Genomic DNA, 24,267 nt, shown 5'->3' with positions numbered 1-24,267 from the left:
ATTTTCATAAAGTCAATTATTTTAAATAAGCTTTATGCTCCTAATAAACTATTAAATTGTATAGTGGCTTTGCATCCTAACATGATGGCAGCCATGACAGGTGACATGCAATTCCCCCCCCCCCCCCCCCCCCCGGGAAACCGAATTCTTTCTCATCTAAACCAGATTACATCAGATTCGATACTATAAATGTGTTTTTTTTAATTATTTATAAATTATCTATATTGTATATCTATATTTTTTTTAAATGCTGTAAATCCTATAAGAGAGTGGTACAAAATAAAGTTGTTGTTGTTGTTCGATATTGTTCCTGCCTCCTGTCATGACTGCCATCATGTGATGGTGCAAAGCCTCTATTATTTAGTGAGAGCCATTAGCGAGAGCCCACTTATTGAAATAATTCCTTGTAGTTAAGGGGAGTTCAAGGAAAGCTGTCGGCATAAATAAGGGTGGGTACTGGCCACCAGGAGATACTCTATTGGTTACTCTTATTTTCAATGTTATGCAAATTATGTTGTTTTGAGCTGTCATTTTGAATTTGTTTGCTGTTGTTGTTGTTTTTACTCCTGTCAATTAAATGACTATACTTAACGTAGGCAAAAAAAATCTACACAATAGAGGCTTTGCACCATCATGTGATGGCAGCCATGACAGGAGGTACAACAATGGAGCCTTTTTCCACATGGAAACAGATTTTTTTCTCATGTAAATCAGATTAGAAAAGATTCAATTTTTCCTTCCTCCTGTAATGGCTGCCATCACATGATGGTGCAAATTAGCCTTTATATGCAGTTTGAACCTTTGATTGCATAACACTGAAAATCAGAAATTATTATGTAAGTGGCTATAACTTATTTCTGTCAGTGACTGGGCTTGTTAAATAAAGCAAGAGAGAAGAATCTTCTGAGTTTGATGCACTACACCAGGTCATGTATATTTACATATGTCAATTAGAACCCTGTTATTTATGAAATACAGGGGCATATCCAGGAATCAAAAAAACCGGTGGACCAGAAAACTGCGACCTGAGAGAAAACCTTCAAGATCATATGCAAATACAATTTTAAGTTTAAAGAAAATACATTATTTAAAGGGGAAGCGCAGCCCGTCAACTCACCCCTAAATCTGCCCCTGAAATGAGTATTGTAAATAGTAAATAAGATCATGCACATTTGTGAATTAACAAACCCTTATGAAGCTATGGTGTTGTTTTAAATCATTTACAACCGCAGGAAACCGAATTGCAATTTTCTAAGCAAGCATGCCTTAATTTACCACAATTCTTTCTGTGGTGACCTTAGCCAACCTGTAGGCATATTAAATTTGGTTTAAATTTTCATCTATATGCCAAGCAAGTACCAGCCGCATTGCAACTGTGTTGGGTAAAAAGACCAATATTGTCTTAAGGCAGGTTCGACCCTATTGATGGGTTGCAAGCATTCCCAAGAGAGTTAAGACAAAAGCATGGCGGCCATTGTGGTGCCATTAACAATGGATGCTAATAAGAAATATTTTGTTAAATGGCACCAACGCCCCCATGAGAGGCTGCAATGACGTAACATGCAATCAAAGAATTGTCTTTTTACTTCTGCTATCAGCAAGAAATGTGCCAGCACTTCTCTTATACATTTTATATTTACACTATATATTTTCAAAGGTCAGGATCCACCATTCCTCACATCCAGCATTCCTCAGACACTGTTCCAGAATTTCCTGAACGTTATCCGTAGGTAAAAACATTTTTAATAAGGTTACTGCATCGTATCATCGTGGAAATAGTTTCTGCCTTGTATGTTTCGTTTAGTTGGCGAGGATGATGGGGTATCTGAGATGACGGTTGGGTTGGTATTAGTAGCGATGTAATGCTTGATCTCGTCCGGGAACTTGGAAGGGTTGGTCAGGATTGATGTGGATCTACTGATGTCTCGTAGTGCTGACAGCACAGCTATGGTATACCAGGCACGTGTAACAGGAAGGAAGGAGGAGAGGAAAGCAAAGGAAAGGGATGGAAGACGATGAGTAAGAAATAAAAGAAAAAAATATTCGGTAAGAAAAAAAGTTAGAAAAAGTTAAAAAAAGGAAAAACAGGAAGATAAAAAAAAACAAGGACGAACATTCTATCGCAAAATTAATCTTGAACAGTATGTTAAAAGCTGTGTTTACAGCGTTTTCTCTTTCCAAACTCAAATGATTAACGTTTTACTGTACAGCCACGACTCGTACAGCCTCAAAAGACGCGCGGAAGTCATTCAAAACTATACGGCGGGAAAGGCGGACTAGAACGAGCGTTAAGACATCACTGGATGTGATCATTGCTTAATGTCGCCCTAGTAACCGCATTATTCTAGATCGTAATGTTGATGTCTATTGTTACTAATGGTACTGCACAGAAAATCAAAGGATAGCTAAAATAAGGAATATCATCTCACCTGGTCTAAGATTAGGAAGCGTGCAGTGTTCATCCAGCCAAGATAGAATGTTAGCACAAAATTCTTTCCAGGTGCTTGTTGATACATTTTGGTTGTAAACCTCGAACATCTTGCGGAATATTACTCCAAGCTAGAGAACAATGTAGTTAAGGAGGTCAAGATAGACGGCACATCCTTGGGTATGCAGTAAGAGCATGCGGTGGTCCAGAGTAGAGAAAAACGATTTCATTATATACATGCATCAGGAGTTCCACGCTACTGTCTAAGCGCATGCTCAAGTGGGACCATGGGTTGTAAAAATTCCTATATGCTTATTGCATTTTTTTTATTAAGCACAATTTTCATTAAATATTCAAGAGCAAGTAGCGTTAAGCTAATTCCAAATCAAATATACCAAAATATAGCATTTTTTACAATCCACGGTCCCACTTTTTGACCACTTGAGCATGCGCTTAGAGCAGTAGCGCGGAACTCCTGATGTATGTATACATAGTGAGACATACTCACTGGAAAGCCATATCGTAAATTATCTAGACTGGGGAGGAGGGACTCCCCCACCCCCTCCTAAAAGCACCGCTACGCAGGCTATAAATGTTCGTACGGAAATGAGTCCTATAGTCAATCAGAGATAGCAAACCCTCCCACCCCTTTCCAAAATGTGAAAAATGTGATCCGTAGTCCGAGGTCACGAATTGATCTAAATTATAAGTAGAAAGGGTATGCAAGAAGGATAAAACGAGCCTGACGTCCACTAACTCTTAGGGACGGACCATAAGATTTTTGAGAGAGGGGGAGGGGGATTGGGGAAAAAAAATTCAAGCACAGCTTTGTAGAGTTTTAAAAAATCGCGTATAAGAAAAGTGCGAGAAAAAATCCAAATTATGTCCAAAAAAATTCCTGCACAGCCATGAGGCGTAAAAAAAATTCCTGCACAAAATAAATTGCATAACTCCCCTCCCTCAAAAATCTAATGGTCCGTCCCTAAGAAAACTTTAGAAAACGGAAGTTTGAGGTGTTAGCACTTGGCACGGTGAGTGGTTTGTTATTGAAAAGCAAATATGCTCTCCTCTGAATGAAACCCAAATATGCTCTCCTCTGAATGAAACCCAAATATGCTCTCCTCTGAATGAAACCCAAATATGCTCTCCTATGAATGAAACCCAAATATGCTCTCCTCTGAATGAAACCCAAATATGCTCTCCTCTGAATGAAACCCAAATATGCTCTCCTCTGAATGAAACCCAAATATGCTCTCCTCTGAATGAAACTCAAATATGCTCTCCTCTGAATGAAACCCAAATATGCTCTCCTCTGAATGAAACTCTAATATGCTCTCCTCTGAATGAAACCCAAATATGCTCTCCTCTGAATGAAACCCAAATATGCTCTCCTCTAAATGAAACCCAAATATGCTCTCCTATGAATGAAACTCAAATATGCTCTCCTCTGAATGAAACTCAAATATGCTCTCCTCTGAATGAAACCCAAATATGCTCTCCTCTGAATGAAACCCAAATATGCTCTCCTCTGAATGAAACTCTAATATGCTCTCCTCTGAATGAAACCCAAATATGCTCTCCTCTGAATGAAACTCAAATATGCTCTCCTCTGAATGAAACCCAAATATGCTCTCCTATGAATGAAACCCAAATATGCTCTCCTCTGAATGAAACCCAAATATGCTCTCCTCTGAATAAAACTCAAATATGCTCTCCTCTGAATGAAACCCAAATATGCTCTCCTCTGAATGAAACCCAAATATGCTCTCCTCTGAATGAAACCCAAATATGCTCTCCTCTGAATGAAACTCAAATATGCTCTCCTCTGAATGAAACCCAAATATGCTCTCCTCTGAATGAAACCCAAATATGCTCTCCTCTGAATGAAACTCTAATATGCTCTCCTCTGAATGAAACCCAAATATGCTCTCCTCTAAATGAAACCCAAATATGCTCTCCTATGAATGAAACTCAAATATGCTCTCCTCTGAATGAAACTCAAATATGCTCTCCTCTGAATGAAACCCAAATATGCTCTCCTCTGAATGAAACCCAAATATGCTCTCCTCTGAATGAAACTCTAATATGCTCTCCTCTGAATGAAACCCAAATATGCTCTCCTCTGAATGAAACTCTAATATGCTCTCCTCTGAATGAAACCCAAATATGCTCTCCTCTGAATGAAACCCAAATATGCTCTCCTCTGAATGAAACCCAAATATGCTCTCCTCTGAATAAAACTCAAATATGCTCTCCTATGAATGAAACTCAAATATGCTCTCCTCTGAATGAAACTCAAATATGCTCTCCTCTGAATGAAACTCAAATATGCTCTCCTCTGAATGAAACTCAAATATGCTCTCCTCTGAATGAAACTCAAATATGCTCTCCTCTGAATAAAACTCAAATATGCTCTCCTCTGAATGAAACCCAAATATGCTCTCCTCTGAATGAAATCCAAATATGCTCTCCTCTGAAACAAAGTCAATATCGACTTCCGGGAAGTTTGACTGAATGCATGACCCCGTGCGTAACTTTGCATATCAGTGTTTTTTTAATTGCGATGAGTGCCATTCCTCCCCTACAGACCTACAGACTTAGTTTATTTTAGTACTACAATGTATGTGTGTTGGGGATGGGGGGCTGGGGTAGGGGGGTAGTAAGGGAGATGGGGTACCATCACTTTATGAAAGGATACTATCCAGAACTTGAAGTTCTCTTGCGTTCTCATTTTCACATATTCATTATACAGCGTCAACATCTGGTCTGATCGCTAGTAAGGGAAAAAAAATCAAGAATTTGAAAAAGTTGACGTCGAAATGAAATAATGATACAGAAAGTATGAAGAAACGAGTTCAAAACACAATCAAAGGACTAGTTTCTTTGACTAAAGTCAAACGTCGAATTTCACATGAGTCTAATGACATCAAAGAAGACCCTCTTATTATCCGTTGTTTCGATTAGGTTAAACTCATGTGAAGTTCGACGTTTGACCTGAGCCTCGAAAAGAGTCTTCATCTGTATCGCCATTTATTGATTTACCTGGCGATTCAAGGGTACCCCAGAAGCTGGTAACTGTTGCTGGCAGGCGCTGAAAAGACAATGATATGCGATGGTGATTAGATTACGATGTAAAGCAGCCCCTCCTTTTGCACAACAATATCTAACTTCTCAGGTTTTGGACTTCAAAATCTGAACGTTAGTGGCCGTTAAACCACTAATAGTCTTGCTGAAAACCTGAATATTAAGATCTTTATGGCCATGCAGTATACATTTTTCGAGATATACCCTATGTAGCAGAAAAAGTAGCATATTTTGAAAGGTAGACCTATATTACTTACACTATATTAATCGTTCCTTTATATTATTTGTTCCTATATGTATATATTTTCTTTTTCTTTCGTCCACATAACTATATATTTGTAATATAATTAAGACATAGACCCTCTCGATGAGCGTTACGCTCTTGGGGTTAATGTAACGACAAAATATGTTTAAATAATAAGGTAGAATCGAGCATTTTTCAAAGGCCATGAACTTGTCTTCAAGATAACTTCCTATATTGGATCCTGAAACGACCTCTAGGTTTTTAATTTTTAAGGGAAAGGGGGTGATGACAAATAGCTGGAAGACGTCTGAAGATATTACTCAAATTGGACCACCATTTTTGTTCATGTACATGAAGAGGCAGGGCTGTAGCCACCGATACAGTTGGTACGGTCTTAACCAGACCACTTTTTTCCCTTTAGAACCATTTTTGCCCTTGTAAAAAAAGGAGGGATTGAAGATTTTTTTTTTGTTTGTTGTTTTTTTAAAAAGCTTTTTCCATTTTATTTAAAAACTAAACCACTTTCTTTAAGACCGGACCATTGTCCAAACAATGGTGGCTACAGCCCTGCTAGTATCATGAAACACCCTGAAAAGTTGTAGAGTTAAAACTCGCTAGGTTCAAGTCCACTTTTTATTATTAATATGACATGACAAAAGAAGTGGGGAAAAAAACATCTACCCATCCCCTCCTTTCCAGAACCATTACCGTTAACTTAAACAAAAATAACCAATTTATTTATGCGTTAGGAGATATAGGAGGTTTACCCTATCGAGAATATCTCCTGCTAGTAATATTGAATTGGAATTAAGGAGAGAACCAACAAACAATTCTACTCACATACGACACCTAGACCGGCAGGAATCAAACCCTGGTTATTGGTGAGAGGCGCCACAATAGTGCTCAGCGCACCCCATCCATGCTTCCCTCGATCTACTTCTTTACCTGATAGAACTATGCAGACTTTGAATCTCCTTTTTCAGTAGTTCTTCTTCTTCCATCATTCTTTCTTTTTCTTGCTGTAGTTTCATTGTATATTCCACAGCTAAAAACAGAAAGGTCGAAAGTGAACAGAATACTACGAAGCTGAAGACAACGGCCAAACTATATTTAGAGCCAGTTTTTTTGTTTTGTTTTCTTGTTGTTTTTTTAAAGTTCCAAAGAGGGTTTCGCAACCTGTATTTTAATTCCCACAGAGGGTTTTGAAGATAATTTATCAAAAAAAAAAAGCCCAACAACAACAACAAGCTGATGTCGTTTTTTCACAAAAATCTTTCTTAACACACTACTTACATTTCTGTAAAATTGTGGCCTTGCTGATTTTAGCGTTCTTCTGGTGAGCTAATGATGGGACGAGATTTGATAGCTGGTCAAATCCAACCTACGATAAAGAAATGATTACTTTACTTCAAAACATTAAAAATTACTTTTATGACTAAGAAAGAATGGATGAAAGTATGAAATGCAGTATACAAGGGTGGGTATGGTAATATTGACAGTACCTTTATGTTAAATCTTCTTTTTTGTTCAGCAGTTATATGTGACTGTCTTCTATGTTCCTGTAACAATGATAATAATAATCACTATCATCATCTCTTATCATCATCACTTATCATCATCCCTATCACCATCATCCATCATCATCATCATCACTAACACCATCATCCATCATCATCATTATCACTATCACCATCATCATCACTATCACCATCATCATCACTATCACCATCCATCATCATGGTCATCATTATCACTATCACCATCAATCATCATCATCATTATCACTATGACCATCATCCATCATCATCGTCATCATTATCACTATCACCATCATCATCGTTATCACTATCACTATCATTCATCATCCTCATTATCACTATCACCATCATTCATCATCATCATCATCACCAGCATCATCATCATCATTAATTGATGGTTTTCACGGCAGCCATGTTGGAGGAACTTAACAAAAGAATTGTTAATGAATTATATTGTTATATCCTCCAACATGGCTGCCGTGTCTTTTGTTATTTAATTCTCTTGGGAATGGTTGAAAACCATCAATACGTCATCCTGACTCATCCCAACCAGCAAAGCCGACTGACCATCATATGCAAGAATTTTGATATCAATAAAATTAGCATAGACTTCTTTTTCAGAACTACTCAGAAACTAAAGCTACAACAGAAGAAAAACCAGTGTCCACTCAGCTCTTATATCAACTACTCACTACATATACCACTACTCATTACATATACACACCTTATAGTTTTCCCGGTCAGCTGCTGAAATTGGCCTCGTAAATTTTGGTGTTTGCTAGAAATGGAAGAAATGAACCTCATGTTTTGGAAATGAAATAAAAATGGAATATAGAGCGGCTTAAAGCTAATAGTTTTGTATTTCCTTGGGTCAGCAATACCTTAGACTAATGTCTGAGTTTAAGTTAAGATAGTATATGAACCTGGGGTGTAACATATATACTTTTTGATTTCATCCTTCATATTGGACACCCATAGCTTATTCAAAGGGAGAGTCCAATAAGCTCTACTCCAATGTGGTCCATAGATTGAACACTGGACCCAGAGGTAAGAGGAATGTACACTACACCACCCTTGATATACTTTTTGATTTAATCCTTTGTATTTGACACCCATAAACTGCACTCCTGTGAGATGCCAAGTCCATAAATTGAACACTAGACTCCAGAGGTAAAAGGAACAAACATTACGATTCTCTATTATGTATTGTACTTACAGGTGAGGCAGAAGTAGAAACAGTGTTCAGTAAATCTGTGTTTAAGGTAAAAGAAAATCAAATTGTTTTCTGTTACTACGTAACCCTAATTATTTTTCAACACTTACTGTGTTTTTCTTCTCTAACACAGTGTCTCAATATGGGGGTGTTCTCAAGGGGAGAGTTGACTAACAGTAGTGACTCATCTCTGTCAACATGAAAACCTGGTTATGCCACTGCTTTATGTAGTTAACCCATTAAAACCTTTTCTTGAACCAAAAATATTTACCTCCTGTGATGGCAGTCAGTTCATTGGTTGTAGGAGCAGCTGTGGTCGTTGTCCCTGTTGTAAAGAGCGCTTGAGGAAAGCTAAAGCTACTGGTAATTGTAGGTGTACTTTGCTAGAAAAAAAAAGGAGATTATTAGTTCAAGAAAATCATTCTTATAGTCACTCATCAGGAACAATTTCCACAACTGTTGTTAAAATATTATTGATGTATACTTAATGAACTTAATGAATTAAATACAGTGGAATCAAGGTTGGTGTAGTAGTAGTACACTCCCATCTTACTGTACCTCTGGGGTCTCAGGTTTGATTCCTGGAATTGTCATCACATGTGAGTAAAGTTTGTTAGGTCTACCTTGATACAAGGGTCCTTTTCCAGGTTATTTAGATTTTCACCTTCCACAAAACCAAACATGCTAAATTCCAATTCTGACTGTGAGTAAACCATGAAATTTGAAAGTTAGATAGAGAATGCCCATCATATACTTTACCTGTGGAAGACCAGAGGTCTTGAAACCCAAGGTGCTTGATTCAACTTTCAAACCAGATGGTGAGGCAACCTGAGTGGAGGTACTGTCATCCAGCATCTGCTGCAAGGACAACAGACTGGTAGTTGAAGGCTGAACTTCGGCAGTAACCCCTTGCACAGGCTGCACCAGAGTGGACTTCAGGCTTGCTTGAGCACCCTGGATGCTGTTACTGGATACCTTTGGGTGTGGTGCTATCAATACTGGTCCTTGGTATACTTTATGGGTAATGGTTGCCGCACCTTCTGATCTTGGTTGTATGGTTACATTTGGCTGCCTTGCACTCATTGTCTGCTTACTGTCAAAGATGGCTCCTTGTGGTAGTTGTGGATGAACTGCGTGCTGTTGCAGATGCTGTAATTGTTGTGGTTGAGCAAGCTGCTGTTGCAAAACCTGTGTTGTTGATTTCAAGGCAGATATTAGTTGTGAAGTCTTTTGATTTTCAGTGGCCTGCTGTTGCAGTTGTTGCTGTTGTTGTAGTAGCTGTTGTTGTAGCTTTTGCTCTAAGACTTGAGTTGCTTGTTGTGGAGCTTTTGCTTTTCTTTGCTGAGTAATTTGCACAAGTGGTTGTTGTTGTTGCTGCTGCTGCTGTTGCAAAAGCTGCAACGATTTCTGTTGCTGCTGTTGCTGTTGTTGATCATGCTGGGGCAGAATATGATACAGTTGAGATGAACTTGTAGTTCCAACCAGATCTGTACCTCTCTGTTGTGGTGATGTCCCTTGCAGTAGAGACATCAGCTCAGTGGACTGCTGATTAGTAGATGTAGATTTCATTGCTGCCAACATTAATTCCTGACTTGATATAGGCTTGTGAGAAGTGAACTGGCTTTGGTTCTGAACCACTTGAAGAAGCTGCTTCACCATTTGATTTTGGGATTCTTTTGTTTCCATCTTTTGCAGTTCAGGACTGCCTTCACTTTGGAGTAAAAGCTGACTTAATAATGATCCTGTCTTGGGAGTTTCCGCAAAAGAGTAGACATTTTTTGTTAATCCTGTGTTTGGAGTTGTAGATGAAGCCATGGAGGATTGGTTTTGATTTTGAAGTTCATTAAATAGTAACATCTGTTCATGAGCGCTTGCACCTGTCACACTACTGCTGATTGGCGGTACTGGAACTTGTTTTGTTACATCGAAGGGTTGACTTGATGCAAGTGTTGTTGAGGCATACACTGGATGGGTACTTTGAAGTCTTGTCAAGGGGTCCACTGCCTGATTAGATGATGATAACACAGAGTGGGCACTTGGCAAGCTCAATGGGGGACTCATGGCTTGTAATGAGTCATTAGATTTTCTCCTATGTGTAGGAAAGCCTTTCAGATTAAATGAAGAGTTCTGATTTGACATGTACATTAATGAGGAATCAGACATGTTACGAGGGAGTTTCCCTTTTCGTGATCTACCAGTTGAATGCTTGATTTGAGATGCTGGAGTTTGCTGAAAAGGAGCTGGACATATCTGGGACTGTGCTTGCCCTGCCTGTGCCTGTGCTCGTATTTGCTCCAGAGGTGTCTGCTGTGATGAGTGAGGTGGTGGACTGGTTGCCATGGCAGAACTGAACTGTGACAAACTGCTGTTGTAAGAAGTTGGAAGATGAGATTTTGAAGTTCTTAGCATATCATACAGCCCTGAATCAGACATATTCCTGGGAATCCGAGGACGTTTAGCTTGAGTTCCAGTACTTAAAGATTCCGAGTGGCTTGCATTTGAAGACTGTAAGTGAGCCACAAGGTTAGGAAACTGAACCTGGGCAGGTATCTTTTGTTCTTGTGAATGAAGAAAAGGCAAACCAAGAGTACTCAATTGTGATGAATCAATCATCGATAACTGGTTGTCAGACACATTTCTTGGTAATCGGCCCTTTCTTACTGGTGAAGTGCCATACTCCTGTAAGTTACCACTACTGTGTCTGTAAGGCAGATGCCGTGTCTGGCCTGAAGTCATGAGCTTTGGATCTTGCAAATGGGATCCTGGAATGTGTTGGGCTGGAGACTGAGGGAGCACAGGAATTGGTGATTTCTGAGTCGGAGATGTCAAGGTTGTACCTTGTACTACCGTTGATTCTGCTTGATTCTGATTAACAAAAAAATCTTGCTCGACTTCCTCATGAAGATGCTCTAGGGGAATCCCCTCATGCGACAGTGGCTGACCAGAAGAAGGTGAAAAACTCTGCAAGTTCATCTGACTGTCATAGTCCATTGTGTACTGTTGAAAGTTCTCGCTGGTATCCATGAAATCCTGGTCTTGTTGCAATGATGTGACCTGTTGGATAGGTTGGTTTTCTTGGCCAACCCCTGTAGGTATACTGTAAAGTTCAAAATTCTGGGATTGGTCCATCATTTCTACATTGTTCTGGGGTCCTTGGAAAGACATCATACTTGGAGCCTGTGACGTGAGACTTGTGTTTAGGGGAGTTAGTTGGTTGCTCCCAAACTGCAAGCTCTCTCTGGAAGAAGTACTGAATGGTACTTGATAAGATTCATTGGGCTGGTTTTCTGTTAAAAAATCTGTAAAGATGTAATATTGAGATCAAATAAAGAAAACTTCAAGCATTACTGGATATACTGCATAACCATAGTCATGGAAGGGTTCAATTATTTCTCCATTTCATATTCTTCTATACTCATAGTTTAACCTATGTATTTTCCATACAATGGTAGGTGGTTTGGGTCTAAAGTCATTTCTTTCTGAGGACTAAAAATAATGGCAGGTCGGTCACAAGTGAAGACAAAATATGGCTAAATTAGCCTTAGTTCAGTCATACCTTGATTCAGGCTCAATCTCAAAATGACTAGTAAAGCAAAGATTTGACCCGACAAGTTCCATCTTTAACTTACTTACCAACTAAACTTTCAATATGTTTTGAAAATTCATCAAGGTTTGGTTGTAAACTATCCAGCGATGGTTGAAATGTTATCTCTGCAAGCCAACAAGGTGGTACAAGTACTTGTTAATTACCATAGATATTGATTATTAAAAAAATAGGGGGGTACTCCCCTATATTTGCCATACAGGTATATGCCGCCAAACAGTGTATGGTTTTCAGCGATTCTACTCTAGAAAAGGGTATATAAAATCGCGCTCGCTCTGAGACAGGATATATGAAATCACACTCTCTCCTCTCCGGAACAGGGTATCTATTTTCACAATACCGGAAAAGGTTATGGTTTTCAGCGATCTTGCTTTGGAACAGGGTATGAATTTCAGCGATTTTACTCTGGAACAGGGTCAGGGTTCAGAGGGCTCAGTGGCACATCCCTACCCTAAACTGGCAAGAATGCCCCCCCCCCCCCCCCAGGCTTTATTCAGTGAGATTTTCAATAAAGTCCTGCTCTTTTACTAACATCATTGAGTGTGGTAAGTCTCAGCCTCTAATTCTAGATATTGTTTTACTTGTTTTTAAGTGTCAAAAAGAACTCAAAACTTGAGTTAGTTTTTGTTGTATTTTTGATAATCATTTGCTCTACTTACATACGCCACTACTGAGGGAAACAGTGTGTTTTGTGGTCCCAAAATGTCTGTGGATGATTGTTGTGGAGGGACCACAAAACACACTGCTTTCCAGTCAATATATGTTTTGTTATATACCAAGTGCTAAAGAACAAAAAGCAACTTTTTGACTTTTTGATCATTTGATTTTTGAAAACTTAGAAAAACACTGGTGAAATTACTTCCAGTATTGTTATTCCCAGGAAACATATAGTTTACATAACATTGCCCACTCAGAATGGTTACCAGGAAGCAGTGAAATGTTGGTATATAACAATACTGATTGTTGTTTGCCTCAACTTTTATCACATCCACTATGGCAGATTGGGAATATTGTGGGTCATTTATAGAAAATACTGTAGATAATAAAAGTTCTTGAAGGAGACTGACCAGATATTGAAGCCTCAGGAATTGTTTCTTTTGCTTGTGACCTGACTGCTGTTTTGGTGGTGAAGAGTGTATCTGGATGCGAGTGAACCATGTTATCTGGAAAAAAAATAGAGTGTAGGATGTGAAAAATAGTACTTTTCTCATTTGAACATAACACAACCAGGTTTCACTGTAATGCTTTGATGTCAAGCTACAAGGGATTACCACTAGTTGCATTGTCATCAAAATAATCATCATCATCAACATCTTTATCATCTTCATTATCATCATCATCATCCAAATAATAATCATTGTTAAAACTTTATTAACTCCATTATTTTCATTATTATTATCATTATCATCTTTATCATCATCATTATCACCATCATCATTTTCACCATCTAATCATCATCATCATCTTTACCATCATCATCATCTTTATCATCATCATTATCACCATCATCCTTTTCATCATCTAATCATCATCATCATTATCACCATCATCCTTTTCATCATCTAATCATCATCATCATCTTTATCATCATCATCATCATCATCATCACCATTATCATCATCCATCACCACCACCACCACCACCATCACGTACCATCATCATTGCCAATGTCATCCAGCAATCTTACCTGTAGTAAGCTGCATATCCATAAGATTTACTACTTGTGTCATTGGCGAGCCATGAGACACCTCATCATCTCCACTACTCGTACTTAAAGTACTATAAATAGAAAGAAACAATTACTATATATGTTTTGTATCAACCACGTAATACTTTATTTTTACCCATCTTATAATTACTATTGATTCAAGACGAGATTTTATAGTCTAGAAGCTAAACCCAGAATTTTTCAAGTTGGCTGCACCCCATGGGTGGCCAAGGTTTCTTGGTATCATTTTAAAGCTTGAAGCCTGTAGATTACGAATCTGCTTGTCGCCACTTGAAAAAAGTGTCCAAACAGCTTGGCGACCTGGCCTAAAGTACATACTTTCTATTTCACAATATTTTCGTTATTCTTCATTTTCTTGACGTTTTTCACGTTTCACACACAAATTTTCGGTAAAAACTGCTTTGATGTGTTTATTATATGCTAAGCTAATGCACACATATGAAAAAACGAGGAAATTTTCAGGAAATGTGGAATTATTAGTATTTTTGGGCCATTAATCACGATTTTAGATTCATTGAGTGGCAAAAGTTTTTTTTAAATAATTTTAAACGTCGCTAAACATGCATTTGTTTTATGAAGACCTTAGTTTGACCTTATCTGATTAGTTTTCAGAGAGAAATGACAAATATTTTTAATATTAGCTATAGAAAAGACAATTTCCGTACTATTCGTCAAACCGGAAGTTGATAGCTAAACTACTTCCGGTTTACGTTTTTCAAGATTTCTTAAATAAAATCGGAAAATAACTCATCGCAGACTCTGGTAGTCTTTTATTTAAAACAAATTAACACTCTTATAGATGTTTACTACTTGTGTGTACTCTTTTCAAGTAGTAAATAGGTAAGAATAGAACATATTTATGGAAGGAGAAGTACTAAATGTCTGTGTATAAAGAGGAGCTGAGATTTATAAATTTATGCTTGAAATCAATGTAAATCATTATATATATCTTTAAAATAATGCAAAATTAAAGAAACAAATGAAAAATAAAATCTCAAGTGCTGCAGATGTTGTTTTGATTGGTCTTCCTGTGTCTAAATGAGCCTGCAGTCCAGTAGTTCCTAATCCAATATGGCGTACTTCACGTGTTGAGATCTCTTCAAATCCTGTAAGTATATATACTTTAGTAGCTCATACAGTTTATCAGTGAGTTATTTAACACTAACACAAGGTCTATCTTATATAAAGTGATTTCAAAACTTGACTTTCAGTGAAACTCTTCGCATAATCTTGGTATATTAATCTTCGTATGAGCAGAACGACTTGAGTGAAAAATCTCCGTTTAATTATCGTAAATGAAGGGCTAATAATTGGTAAGTATTCTCATGCAGGTGTACTGAGGCTTGTTTCAAGAATCAAGGAATCACAGAACACTAATAATAGCTTTCTTCTAAGGTCGGCTTTGAAGAAAACTACTATTGGAACATCATTTAGGAACAGATTTTTTTCAAATCAAAGATGTAAACACTTGTTGAGATATCTGCAAGTCCTGTAAGTATATAAACTCTAGTATAGGAACTCATTTATTTCATCAACGTTTCATTTAACACTAACACAAGGTTTATGTTATAATATAGAGCGACTTCAAGTTAATTAGTAATAGGTATTCTCAGGTGTGCTGATATTTTTTCTCCCATTTTCTTATTGAAAGTATATTTGTATAGAATTATTTAAAATTAGTGAAAAGTGTTCAATAAATTGAGTTGATGATCAAGAAATCACAAAACACACTATAACTAAATCTTTCTGTTTAAGGTTGGTTTTAAACAATACTGGAACATCTAATCAGGAAAGCTTCGTCACATGGCATTTTCTCTTGCTACTAGCTCTTCAGATTCAGTGACCAGTTGCCTTTGCCATAAAGCGGGGTTCAAGTCGCAAGGTCCTCTAACTGACTTCACTTCTCTCAGTTGGAAAACTTTTGAAAATGCCTGTGACATCCGAAAAGATGAAATTTCAAAATCTATGGAGGGGAAATGGAAGACAGGTCCATTTGGAGGCTACCATCGACTCTGTTACAAGAGCTATACGTCCAAAAATCACCTTGAACGAGTAACCTCTAAACGAAGGAAACTTGAAAAGGATATTCCCTTGATAAAGACCATAAAAACCAAAGAAGACATACCTCAAACACGATCTTCTCTGCAATCTACTGACATTAAGAGTTGTTGGATATGTCAGAAAGAAAAGACGGATGCAAAAGACCGACGAAGAAAAGAAAAGTTGACAAATTGTGAGACTCAACAAGCTGGAGAAACGCTTCTTCGAGCAGCAAAGGTCCGATCTGACCAAAGAATCGTTGTAGCGTTAACTGATCAAGATGCTGTCGCTATAGAATTATGCTATCATAAGTCATGTTATCGTGGCTATACCAACCTCAAGCAATCGGATGTCAAAGAAACTGACCAGGAAGGAGAATTTGAATGTCAGTACGATGCAGCTTTCAAGAAATTGAAATCTGATGTCATTGAACCTAAACTCTTTGAACAGTTTGAAGTTTTACGTATGAGTGAACTTAGGGAAAGGTATATTGGAAAACTCCAGCTGCAGGGAATAACTAACAGCTTCTATCGATCAGAAAAGCTTAAAGCAAGAATTCAAAAAGCGTTTCCTGGTAGAGTGAGTTTCTGGCACCCTCGATATCGTTCTAAGAGTGAACTTGTATATTGTAACGACGTACCAAAAGGTCAGATTGTGGAGTCTGCTGTTGATGTTGATAACGAACAAGATATGAATGTTAAAAGAGATGGTATAACGGATGATAATTATATGTATTATGCTGCAAAGAATATTCGAGCCAGCCTTTTGGGCCACGATGCAACCATGCCATGGCCACCATATGCCATTGACGTAAGCGGTAATCGCATATCGTTGCCAGATTCTGTGTGCAACTTCCTGACCTGGATTCTAACTGATGACAATTGCCAACCACAATGTGATATAGATGAAGTTGAACTGAAGCACAATTCTGTTCAGCGATTAGTCCAGTCTTTTGGCCAGGATCTTCTTTATGCTGTTTCTAAAGGAAGGCAGAAAACACCTAAGCATGTTGCCTTATCTCTCACTGTCAAAAACCTAACGGGAAGTAAAGAGGTGATAACATTGCTCAACCGCTTTGGTCATGCGATATCCTATGATTAAGTGCTCCAAATTGAAACACGACTAGCTGAAGAGCAACTGAACACAGAAGTAAATGGTGTAATACTACCCAAGATCATCCAGCCCAACGTGTTTAGTACTTTCTGCTGGGACAATATCGACATTTTAGAAGAAACACTGTCAGGTCAAGGTACAACACATTGTACAAATGGAATCATCATACAGCGACAGGTGGCTGGTTGTGACCCACCTCCTGCAAGAGTACGAGAGGCACGAGGTCCGCGCAAACGTACATTTCAAGCTGTTTCCAACCAGGTAAGATTTTATTCAATAAACTATCAAATACAAATCATGGTTAGTATTGGACATCATTCGTATCTGCAGTTATGTAAATTGCTATGCCTTTTTAGGTCCAAGAGTACAATGCTGGAAGACGTAGTGGACCGGAGCAATACACACTAGATATTGATCTAAAAGGAAACACTGATGGCCATCACAGTGCTACCATGAAGGATTTTGCTTGGTTTCTATCCCGTGTTCTGAATAACCACGAAGATCGTTTACAGCCTTCAGTTCCAGCATGGCGTGGATTTAATGCAGTGGCACGCATGAACGAAATCCCACCGAAGAGTGTAGTTGGCTACTGTCAGCTCATTGATGCATCGCCCACAGATCTATCAACAGTATATACCTTACTCAAGAAATCCGTCGAAATGGCGGCACAACTTGGACTTCACGATACTGTCGTCGTTGTAGACCAAGCCATATATGCGAAAGCTTTAGAAGTTATATGGAAGCAGAAAGAAGAGTTCCGGAGCGTTGTGTTACGCATGGGAAGTTTTCATATCATTTGCACGTTCCTCGCTGTATTGGGAAAGCGATTTGGAGAGAGTGGCCTGCAGGATCTGCTGATCGAGTCTAGATTGGTAGGCAGTGGCTCTGTGAATGGAGTTCTCCAAGGAAAACATTATAATAGGGCACTGCGAACACATAAGGTAGGTGCTTAGTTTTTTCTGGCTGCTTGTTCTCTCTTTGTATATTCACTCGTTACAATTCTTGTTTTCAGATTGTTATGGAAGCTTTGTTGCGTCTGAATTGGCAATCGTTTGTTGACACTATGAAAGATGACCAAGAAGTAAAGTCATTCAAGCAAACTGTGACCACAGCTACGATGAGCGTCCAAAGAGAATTATCAAGCTCCACGATCCAGAGGTGAAAAAACAAATTTAGTAGTTCCACAACCCATGTTTTAATAATAGCATTTATTGTATTACATTGTATTATATCGTAGGCTGTACGAGACAACGGACCTTGAGAAGCTCCACGCAAAGTTTAAAGATTTCAACAAATCACCAGCTACTACCAAAATGGCCAAATACTGGTTTTCATACATCGAAATGGTCAGTCTTCTCTTACGCTTTATCCGCTCAATAAGAGAGGGTGATTGGAAATTGTATCTCACCTGCATCCGTGATATGATACCGTGGATGTTTGCATATGACCGGGTCAACTATTCTCGATATCTATCCGTTTACCTCCTGGATATGCAGTCATTAGAAGAAAATCATCCAGCGGTTCTGAGCGCGTTTCAAGATGGCGAGTTTGTCGTCCAAAGAAGCAGTGGAAGCCCATTCAGTCAAGTACCTGTGGACCAGACGATCGAACAGACTGTCAATCGAGACACAAAGACCAAGGGCGGCATCATAGGATTCAGTGTCAATAAGGGTGCTGTACAACGATGGCTCCTTACATCCCACGAACGCGCAGCCATCACCCAAGCTTGCCGAGAGATGGCAGGACTACAACAAACTGATGGAGATGCTGCAAAGAAGGAGATGGGTAAGAGCAGAATGACAGCCGACGAGAAAGACGTTCAGAAAGTACTGGCGACCATCAACAACTGGGTGAACCCATTCGAACCAACAGATGAAGTAGAGCTGTATCACCTGGCATCTGGATCAACAGCGACTACACAGATTGAGAATGACCTGCTAACTGCACATCAACAAGGCGAAGAAGCCATGGAATCCTTCTTTAGGACGAGGTTGCAGACTAATGAAGTACCTTTCCATAGTCCACTAAAGAAGTTGAAGCTTGCCAACTTTTCTTCGTCAAAGTTATCTAAAGTAAAGATCGCTGGCAAGGACACCATGATCAAAGCAGACAGAGATCTTTTTGCTCGGCTTCTGGTAATCGCCCAGAGAAGATCCATGGATCTTTCTGATGTTTTTCAATACTCTATTGGTCCTCTGCCCTGGTCCCTTGCTTCCGCTGATGGCTCACTTGCCAAAACTGGCAAGTCAAAGCTGCTTGAAATTCTGATTAAGGACATTCAGCCAGTTGAAGACGTCCCACCGACCTCGGCAATGATTATTGACGGGATGGCTATTCTTCAGTCTCTGAAACCCATTCCTGACACATTTGAAGAGCTTGCTCTTAAAGTGTTCCATCTTGCTGTCCCTCATACAAGTCTAGCAAGACGAGTAGATTTTGTAACGGACAGATATCCCGAAGTCTCTATAAAAAACCCCGAAAGAGAAAAGCGAGCAAATGAAGGCGTGGTTAAAATTAAGATCTCAGGAAGTGGTCAGAAATGTCCAAAGCAATGGAGAAAATATCTGAGCAGCGGCGAGAACAAAATCGAATTGGTGCAATTCATCTTGAAGTAATGGTCTCAAGACAGGTACAAGCGTTTGATTGGCAACCGCCACCTATTCTTTGCTGTTGAGCTGAAGTGCTTCCGCCTTTCTGTAGCTGATGATAAAGTTTTGTGTGAGGAAATCCCAACATTATGCAGCAACCACGAAGAAGCTGACACGAAGCTGCTTCTACATGCCAAGCATGCTGCAGACAGTGGAGAAAACACCGTCATAATCAAGTCGCAAGATACAGATGTGGCAATCCTTGCTTGTCATTTCAGTAACCAAATCCCTGCACGCCTTCTACTTATGAAAAAAGAGAAGACCAGAGTGGTATATCTCGATGTCTCTGCCATATCAGAAGAAGCTGGCCCTTTGCTTTGCAATGCTCTACCTGGTTTACACGCATTTACTGGCTGTGACTCCGTTAGCTCTTTCTCAGGCAAAGGAAAGAAGGCGCCACTTAAGCAATGCAGAATCAATGAAGCAGACTGTCAAACCATGTCAATGCTTGGGAGATCGTTTGAAACCGATGATGCTCTTTTTTCTCACTGTGAAAGATTTGTTTGTCACATGTATGGTTACCCAGAACTTTGCAGAGTTAATAGTTGTCGTTACCAAATGTTTGCAAGCAAACAATCACAGTCACATTGTCTACCACCTTGTCAAGATGCGTTGAAGCACCATACGATGCGGGCAAACTACCAAGCTGCTGTTTGGCGACAGGCATTAGTTGCAAATCCCAATGTCCCATCACCTGAGAACCACGGATGGATCATTCAAGAAGAAAGCCTCGCATTAAAGTGGATGTCACTCCCTCCTGCACCAGCAGCACTTCTTGATTTGATAATGTGTGGATGCACTGGAAAATGTTCAACTGGCCACTGTACTTGTCAGAGAAATGGCATATCGTGCACAGATGCATGCATGTGTGCTGATCAATGTGAGAATCCCCACAATGCATGGGAAAATCCTGATGAGGATGATGAAGAAGACAACAGCGGCCAAGATGATGATGATGACGACTAACGTTTGTCAATTAAGATGATTTAAAATCAATCATCGTTGAAACAAAACTTTTATTTTTCTCTAATTGAATTGATTCTTACCTATTTACTACTTGAAAAGAGTACACACAAGTAGTAAACATCTATAAGAGTGTTAATTTGTTTTAAATAAAAGACTACCAGAGTCTGCAATGAGTTATTTTCCGATTTTATTTAAGAAATCTTGAAAAACGTAAACCGGAAGTAGTTTAGCTATCAACTTCCGGTTTGACGAATAGTACGGAAATTGTCTTTTCTATAGCTAATATTAAAAATATTTGTCATTTCTCTCTGAAAACTAATCAGATAAGGTCAAACTAAGGTCTTCATAAAACAAATGCATGTTTAGCGACGTTTAAAATTATTCAAAAAAAACTTTTGCCACTCAATGAATCTAAAATCGTGATTAATGGCCCAAAAATACTAATAATTCCACATTTCCTGAAAATTTCCTCGTTTTTTCATATGTGTGCATTAGCTTAGCATATAATAAACACATCAAAGCAGTTTTTACCGAAAATTTGTGTGTGAAACGTGAAAAACGTCAAGAAAATGAAGAATAACGAAAATATTGTGAAATAGAAAGTATGTACTTTAGGCCAGGTCGCCAAGCTGTTTGGACACTTTTTTCAAGTGGCGACAAGCAGATTCGTAATCTACAGGCTTCAAGCTTTAAAATGATACCAAGAAACCTTGGCCACCCATGGGGTGCAGCCAACTTGAAAAATAAGCCTCTTTTCAGACTTAGCTTCTAGACTATTAGTTCCAACCACATGAACTTATGTAAATTGTTAATATAATAACTGTGAACAATAATGGTACATCAAGGGCGGATCCAGGGGGGCAAAGGGGGGCTGAAGTCCCCCCTTCAGCAGAAAAAACAATGCTTTTTTATATTGTTTTCCGTTGTGTTGACGGAAGAAACTCAATTAGTCCCCCCCCCCCCCCCCTAAAATTTTGGCTGGATCCGCCCTTGTACATGGCATGGATAAAACATCACACAGGTCATTGTTCATCTTGTCCAAGGAAAGATGACTGAATAAAAATCATACCGTAATCTCTCTTGTTGTGCTTCTTCCTCAGCCTCCTGAGACTAGACAAGAATATAGACTGAATTAGTTCAGATCCATTGTCTTGTTTGTTTGACTTCCAAACAATTGGGTTTCTGGTTCTCCTCGAATATATATTCACTAACTTCAACTGTTGCAACTTTGAAGAAAAAAGTTGGGTAAAGCATAAAATGTTCTGGTATGAAGTGAAATTCTCCAAGCACAATCTATATAGAGTTTCGATTAACACAAGTCTTGAAGCATTTTTCTTAATATGAACTTTTATCTCCTATTCTCAAACCATCTGACACTTCCTATATATGTTACCTTTTGCTTGTAGTATGTTCTCCATTTCTGGTATTCCCTGGCTATGGCATCAAGTTTTCTTCTCCAGTATCGACCCTGAAGGATTATCGCCTGTGGAAATAAATAGCCAAATAAATAAGTATCTTCCATATTGAAGTATTTCATCAAGCATGAATTACAAATGGAATTAATGCTCAAAGGAATGACACATGGTCTGAAGTTCAAGCTTTCAGAATGTCTGGAGTAGGTGGTCAAAAGACTGTGATCAGTACAAGGAACAGAAGATATTTTATAGAATTAAAAAGTAGCTGGCAATTTAGTTATCTTCAAAATTATTGCCAGCTCAGGGCTCGAAATGGAAAAAAATTGCAGCCTGCCATAATAGATAAAGGAGGTTATTCCAGTAAATTTTTATTGCCATTTTATTATATATTTGGCAGTGCATTGTTATTTTTGCCTGCCAAACCTGCCACACCACTATTTCAATCCCTGCAGCTCCAGCAGCCACCTACTTATCTAAAAGACCTGTTATGCTCAAGCAGAATGGGCCTATGAACATGCAACAATGAAGAACATCAGCAAATATATCACACCATTCATTCATAACCAGTAATAGCTGAAATGGATCTTGTGTTTACTCAAACCTTTTTTGCCGTTGCTATTTTTGTTGTTATGGATGCATAATTCTTATTCTAGAAATTTGGTAAGATCATAGTGTATAACAAAAACAAAAAAATCTTGAAAAAAGAGAGGACAGGCTTGTAGCTTCTTCACCAAAAATCATGTAAAAATGCAGAAGTGTGGATGGTGTTTTCAGAATATACTGTACTGGAGATTCCATTTCTCTTATCCCTGGAGAATCAATAAATTAGCACTTTTCTAGGCATAATTTAGCTGAAAAAAAAAAGCCTTCTCACCAGTGGTTTCTTTGGGGGTTCCCTCTCCTCCGACGATAGTGGTGACACGAACTGACAAAACAGTGGTTTTTTGTTCTTCTGATCTATAAAAAAAAAACAAAAAACAATTAATTGTAACCACAGTGCTCAACCTTAGTGAAAATCCACCAGACCATAACAAGTAAAAATTGCTAGCCAATACACCGAATTGAAATCTGGACTGACTAGCCTTGTGTTCAAGTGGAAACACAAGTGTCCACATGTATGAGAGGTAAGTCGGTCCAGAACAATGCTAATAGTTTGAAGAATAAAATTATCAAAATCAAAAAAGTTCAGAAATCATATTCAATCAAATCCTGTTTCTCTACTTACATTCTACATTTGTATATGCCAACATCTCAAAAATGAAAAGGCATTGTTCCAACGAGTTTTTTATTAAAATTAAAAAAGTTCAGAAATCAAGTTCAATTAATTCAATCTAATCCTGTTGCCCTACTTACATTGTATATGCCAACATCTCCAGATAGCATTGTTCAAACGAGTTTTTTCTGAAAGCTGTAACTTCTGACTGCCAAAGTTTTTCCATTTTGGGGACACCAAAATTCGTCTGTAGACAGGACCATAGCACATAAGTTAATTGTTTTTATATAAAAAATAAACTCTAGACTATTATTCAAAAAAACTGAATAACTACTAACATGTTAACAACTGAAATCCATTCATGCTTCTATATTGACTAAATATTACGGTAAACAATAGCTTTTACTGAGATACAAAATGTAATGTTGACGTATTTCCTGATGCTGTTTGCAAAAACATAGTCATGGTAAATGGGAATAGGATTTTCCAACAAAATAGCAAAACCCTTGGTTCAATTCTTTTTTAATAGTCCAGGGATACTACGACAAAGCAGCTACCTTCCATATTCTAGTTTCAGACACTCAAAAAGCCTGGACAAGTTGTCTTCAATGTGAGTCGATAGGTCTTTCTTGACAGGTTGACCGTCAGCGCCCAGCGTTCCTGTTGAAGAAATGCTGTCCTCAGACGACAAAAGTTGTGCGAGAATGTCCCTGGTATCCATTGAACCGTCTCACGGGATGATAGCACCTAGGGTTGTTTGGTTTTTCATGTTCGTTGGAGAGTAAAAGGACAATCTTTGGATATTTTGAAAGTCTTTGAGATCAAATATCCGCCATTTTTCTTCTTCAATACAACAATATATCACGTGGTATATTACTGGACTTACCCACGGCCAGCCTAACGACAGGGAACCCAAACACCAAAAGATTAATACCTGTCGAATTTTTATTACCTATAAAAAATATTTTTTGTCATACGTGACAGAGAGCACGTAGAAGGAAGGTGAGGGCGAAGGTTAATATATTTCTGTAA

The 24,267-nt window shown here is 38.5% G+C and overlaps 1 protein-coding gene across 1 annotated transcript; it reads right to left on the bottom strand.

Moving 5' to 3' along the window:
• Positions 1-1,566: 1,566 nt before the first annotated feature.
• LOC116290373 (uncharacterized) lies at positions 1,567-24,101 on the bottom strand. The gene is made up of 19 exons (XM_031697391.2): positions 23,793-24,101; positions 23,376-23,482; positions 22,897-22,979; positions 22,001-22,090; positions 21,677-21,717; positions 13,799-13,890; positions 13,179-13,274; positions 12,141-12,218; positions 9,267-11,806; positions 8,779-8,890; positions 8,511-8,545; positions 8,019-8,072; positions 7,259-7,315; positions 7,050-7,137; positions 6,702-6,801; positions 5,471-5,519; positions 5,127-5,201; positions 2,430-2,559; positions 1,567-1,945 (listed from the first exon to the last, which is right to left on the bottom strand). The coding sequence occupies exons 1-19, from the start codon at positions 23,954-23,956 to the stop codon at positions 1,752-1,754; spliced, it is 4,185 nt and encodes a 1,394-aa protein (XP_031553251.2). The 5' UTR covers positions 23,957-24,101; the 3' UTR covers positions 1,567-1,751.
• Between the last annotated feature and the right edge of the window lie 166 nt (positions 24,102-24,267).

Source organism: Actinia tenebrosa, unplaced genomic scaffold, assembly GCF_029948245.1.
Source record: "Actinia tenebrosa isolate PJP-AT-01 unplaced genomic scaffold, QUT_ActTen_1.0 PGA_scaffold1__47_contigs__length_23844297, whole genome shotgun sequence".
NCBI lineage: Eukaryota > Metazoa > Cnidaria > Anthozoa > Actiniaria > Actiniidae > Actinia > Actinia tenebrosa.
This window is presented reverse-complemented; position numbering and strand designations above follow the sequence as displayed.

Excerpts from the sequence above, each read along its gene's own strand:
- LOC116290373 (XM_031697391.2), bottom strand. The coding sequence starts at position 23,956 with ATGGATACCAGGGACATTCTCGCACAACTTTTGTCGTCTGAGGACAGC. Across the intron at positions 11,807-12,140 it reads ACATATTGAAAGTTTAGTTG|ATTTTTTAACAGAAAACCAG; the intron begins GTAAGTAAGTTA and ends ACATCTTTACAG. Across the intron at positions 2,560-5,126 it reads AGAACTTCAAGTTCTGGATA|CTTGGAGTAATATTCCGCAA; the intron begins GTATCCTTTCAT and ends ATTGTTCTCTAG.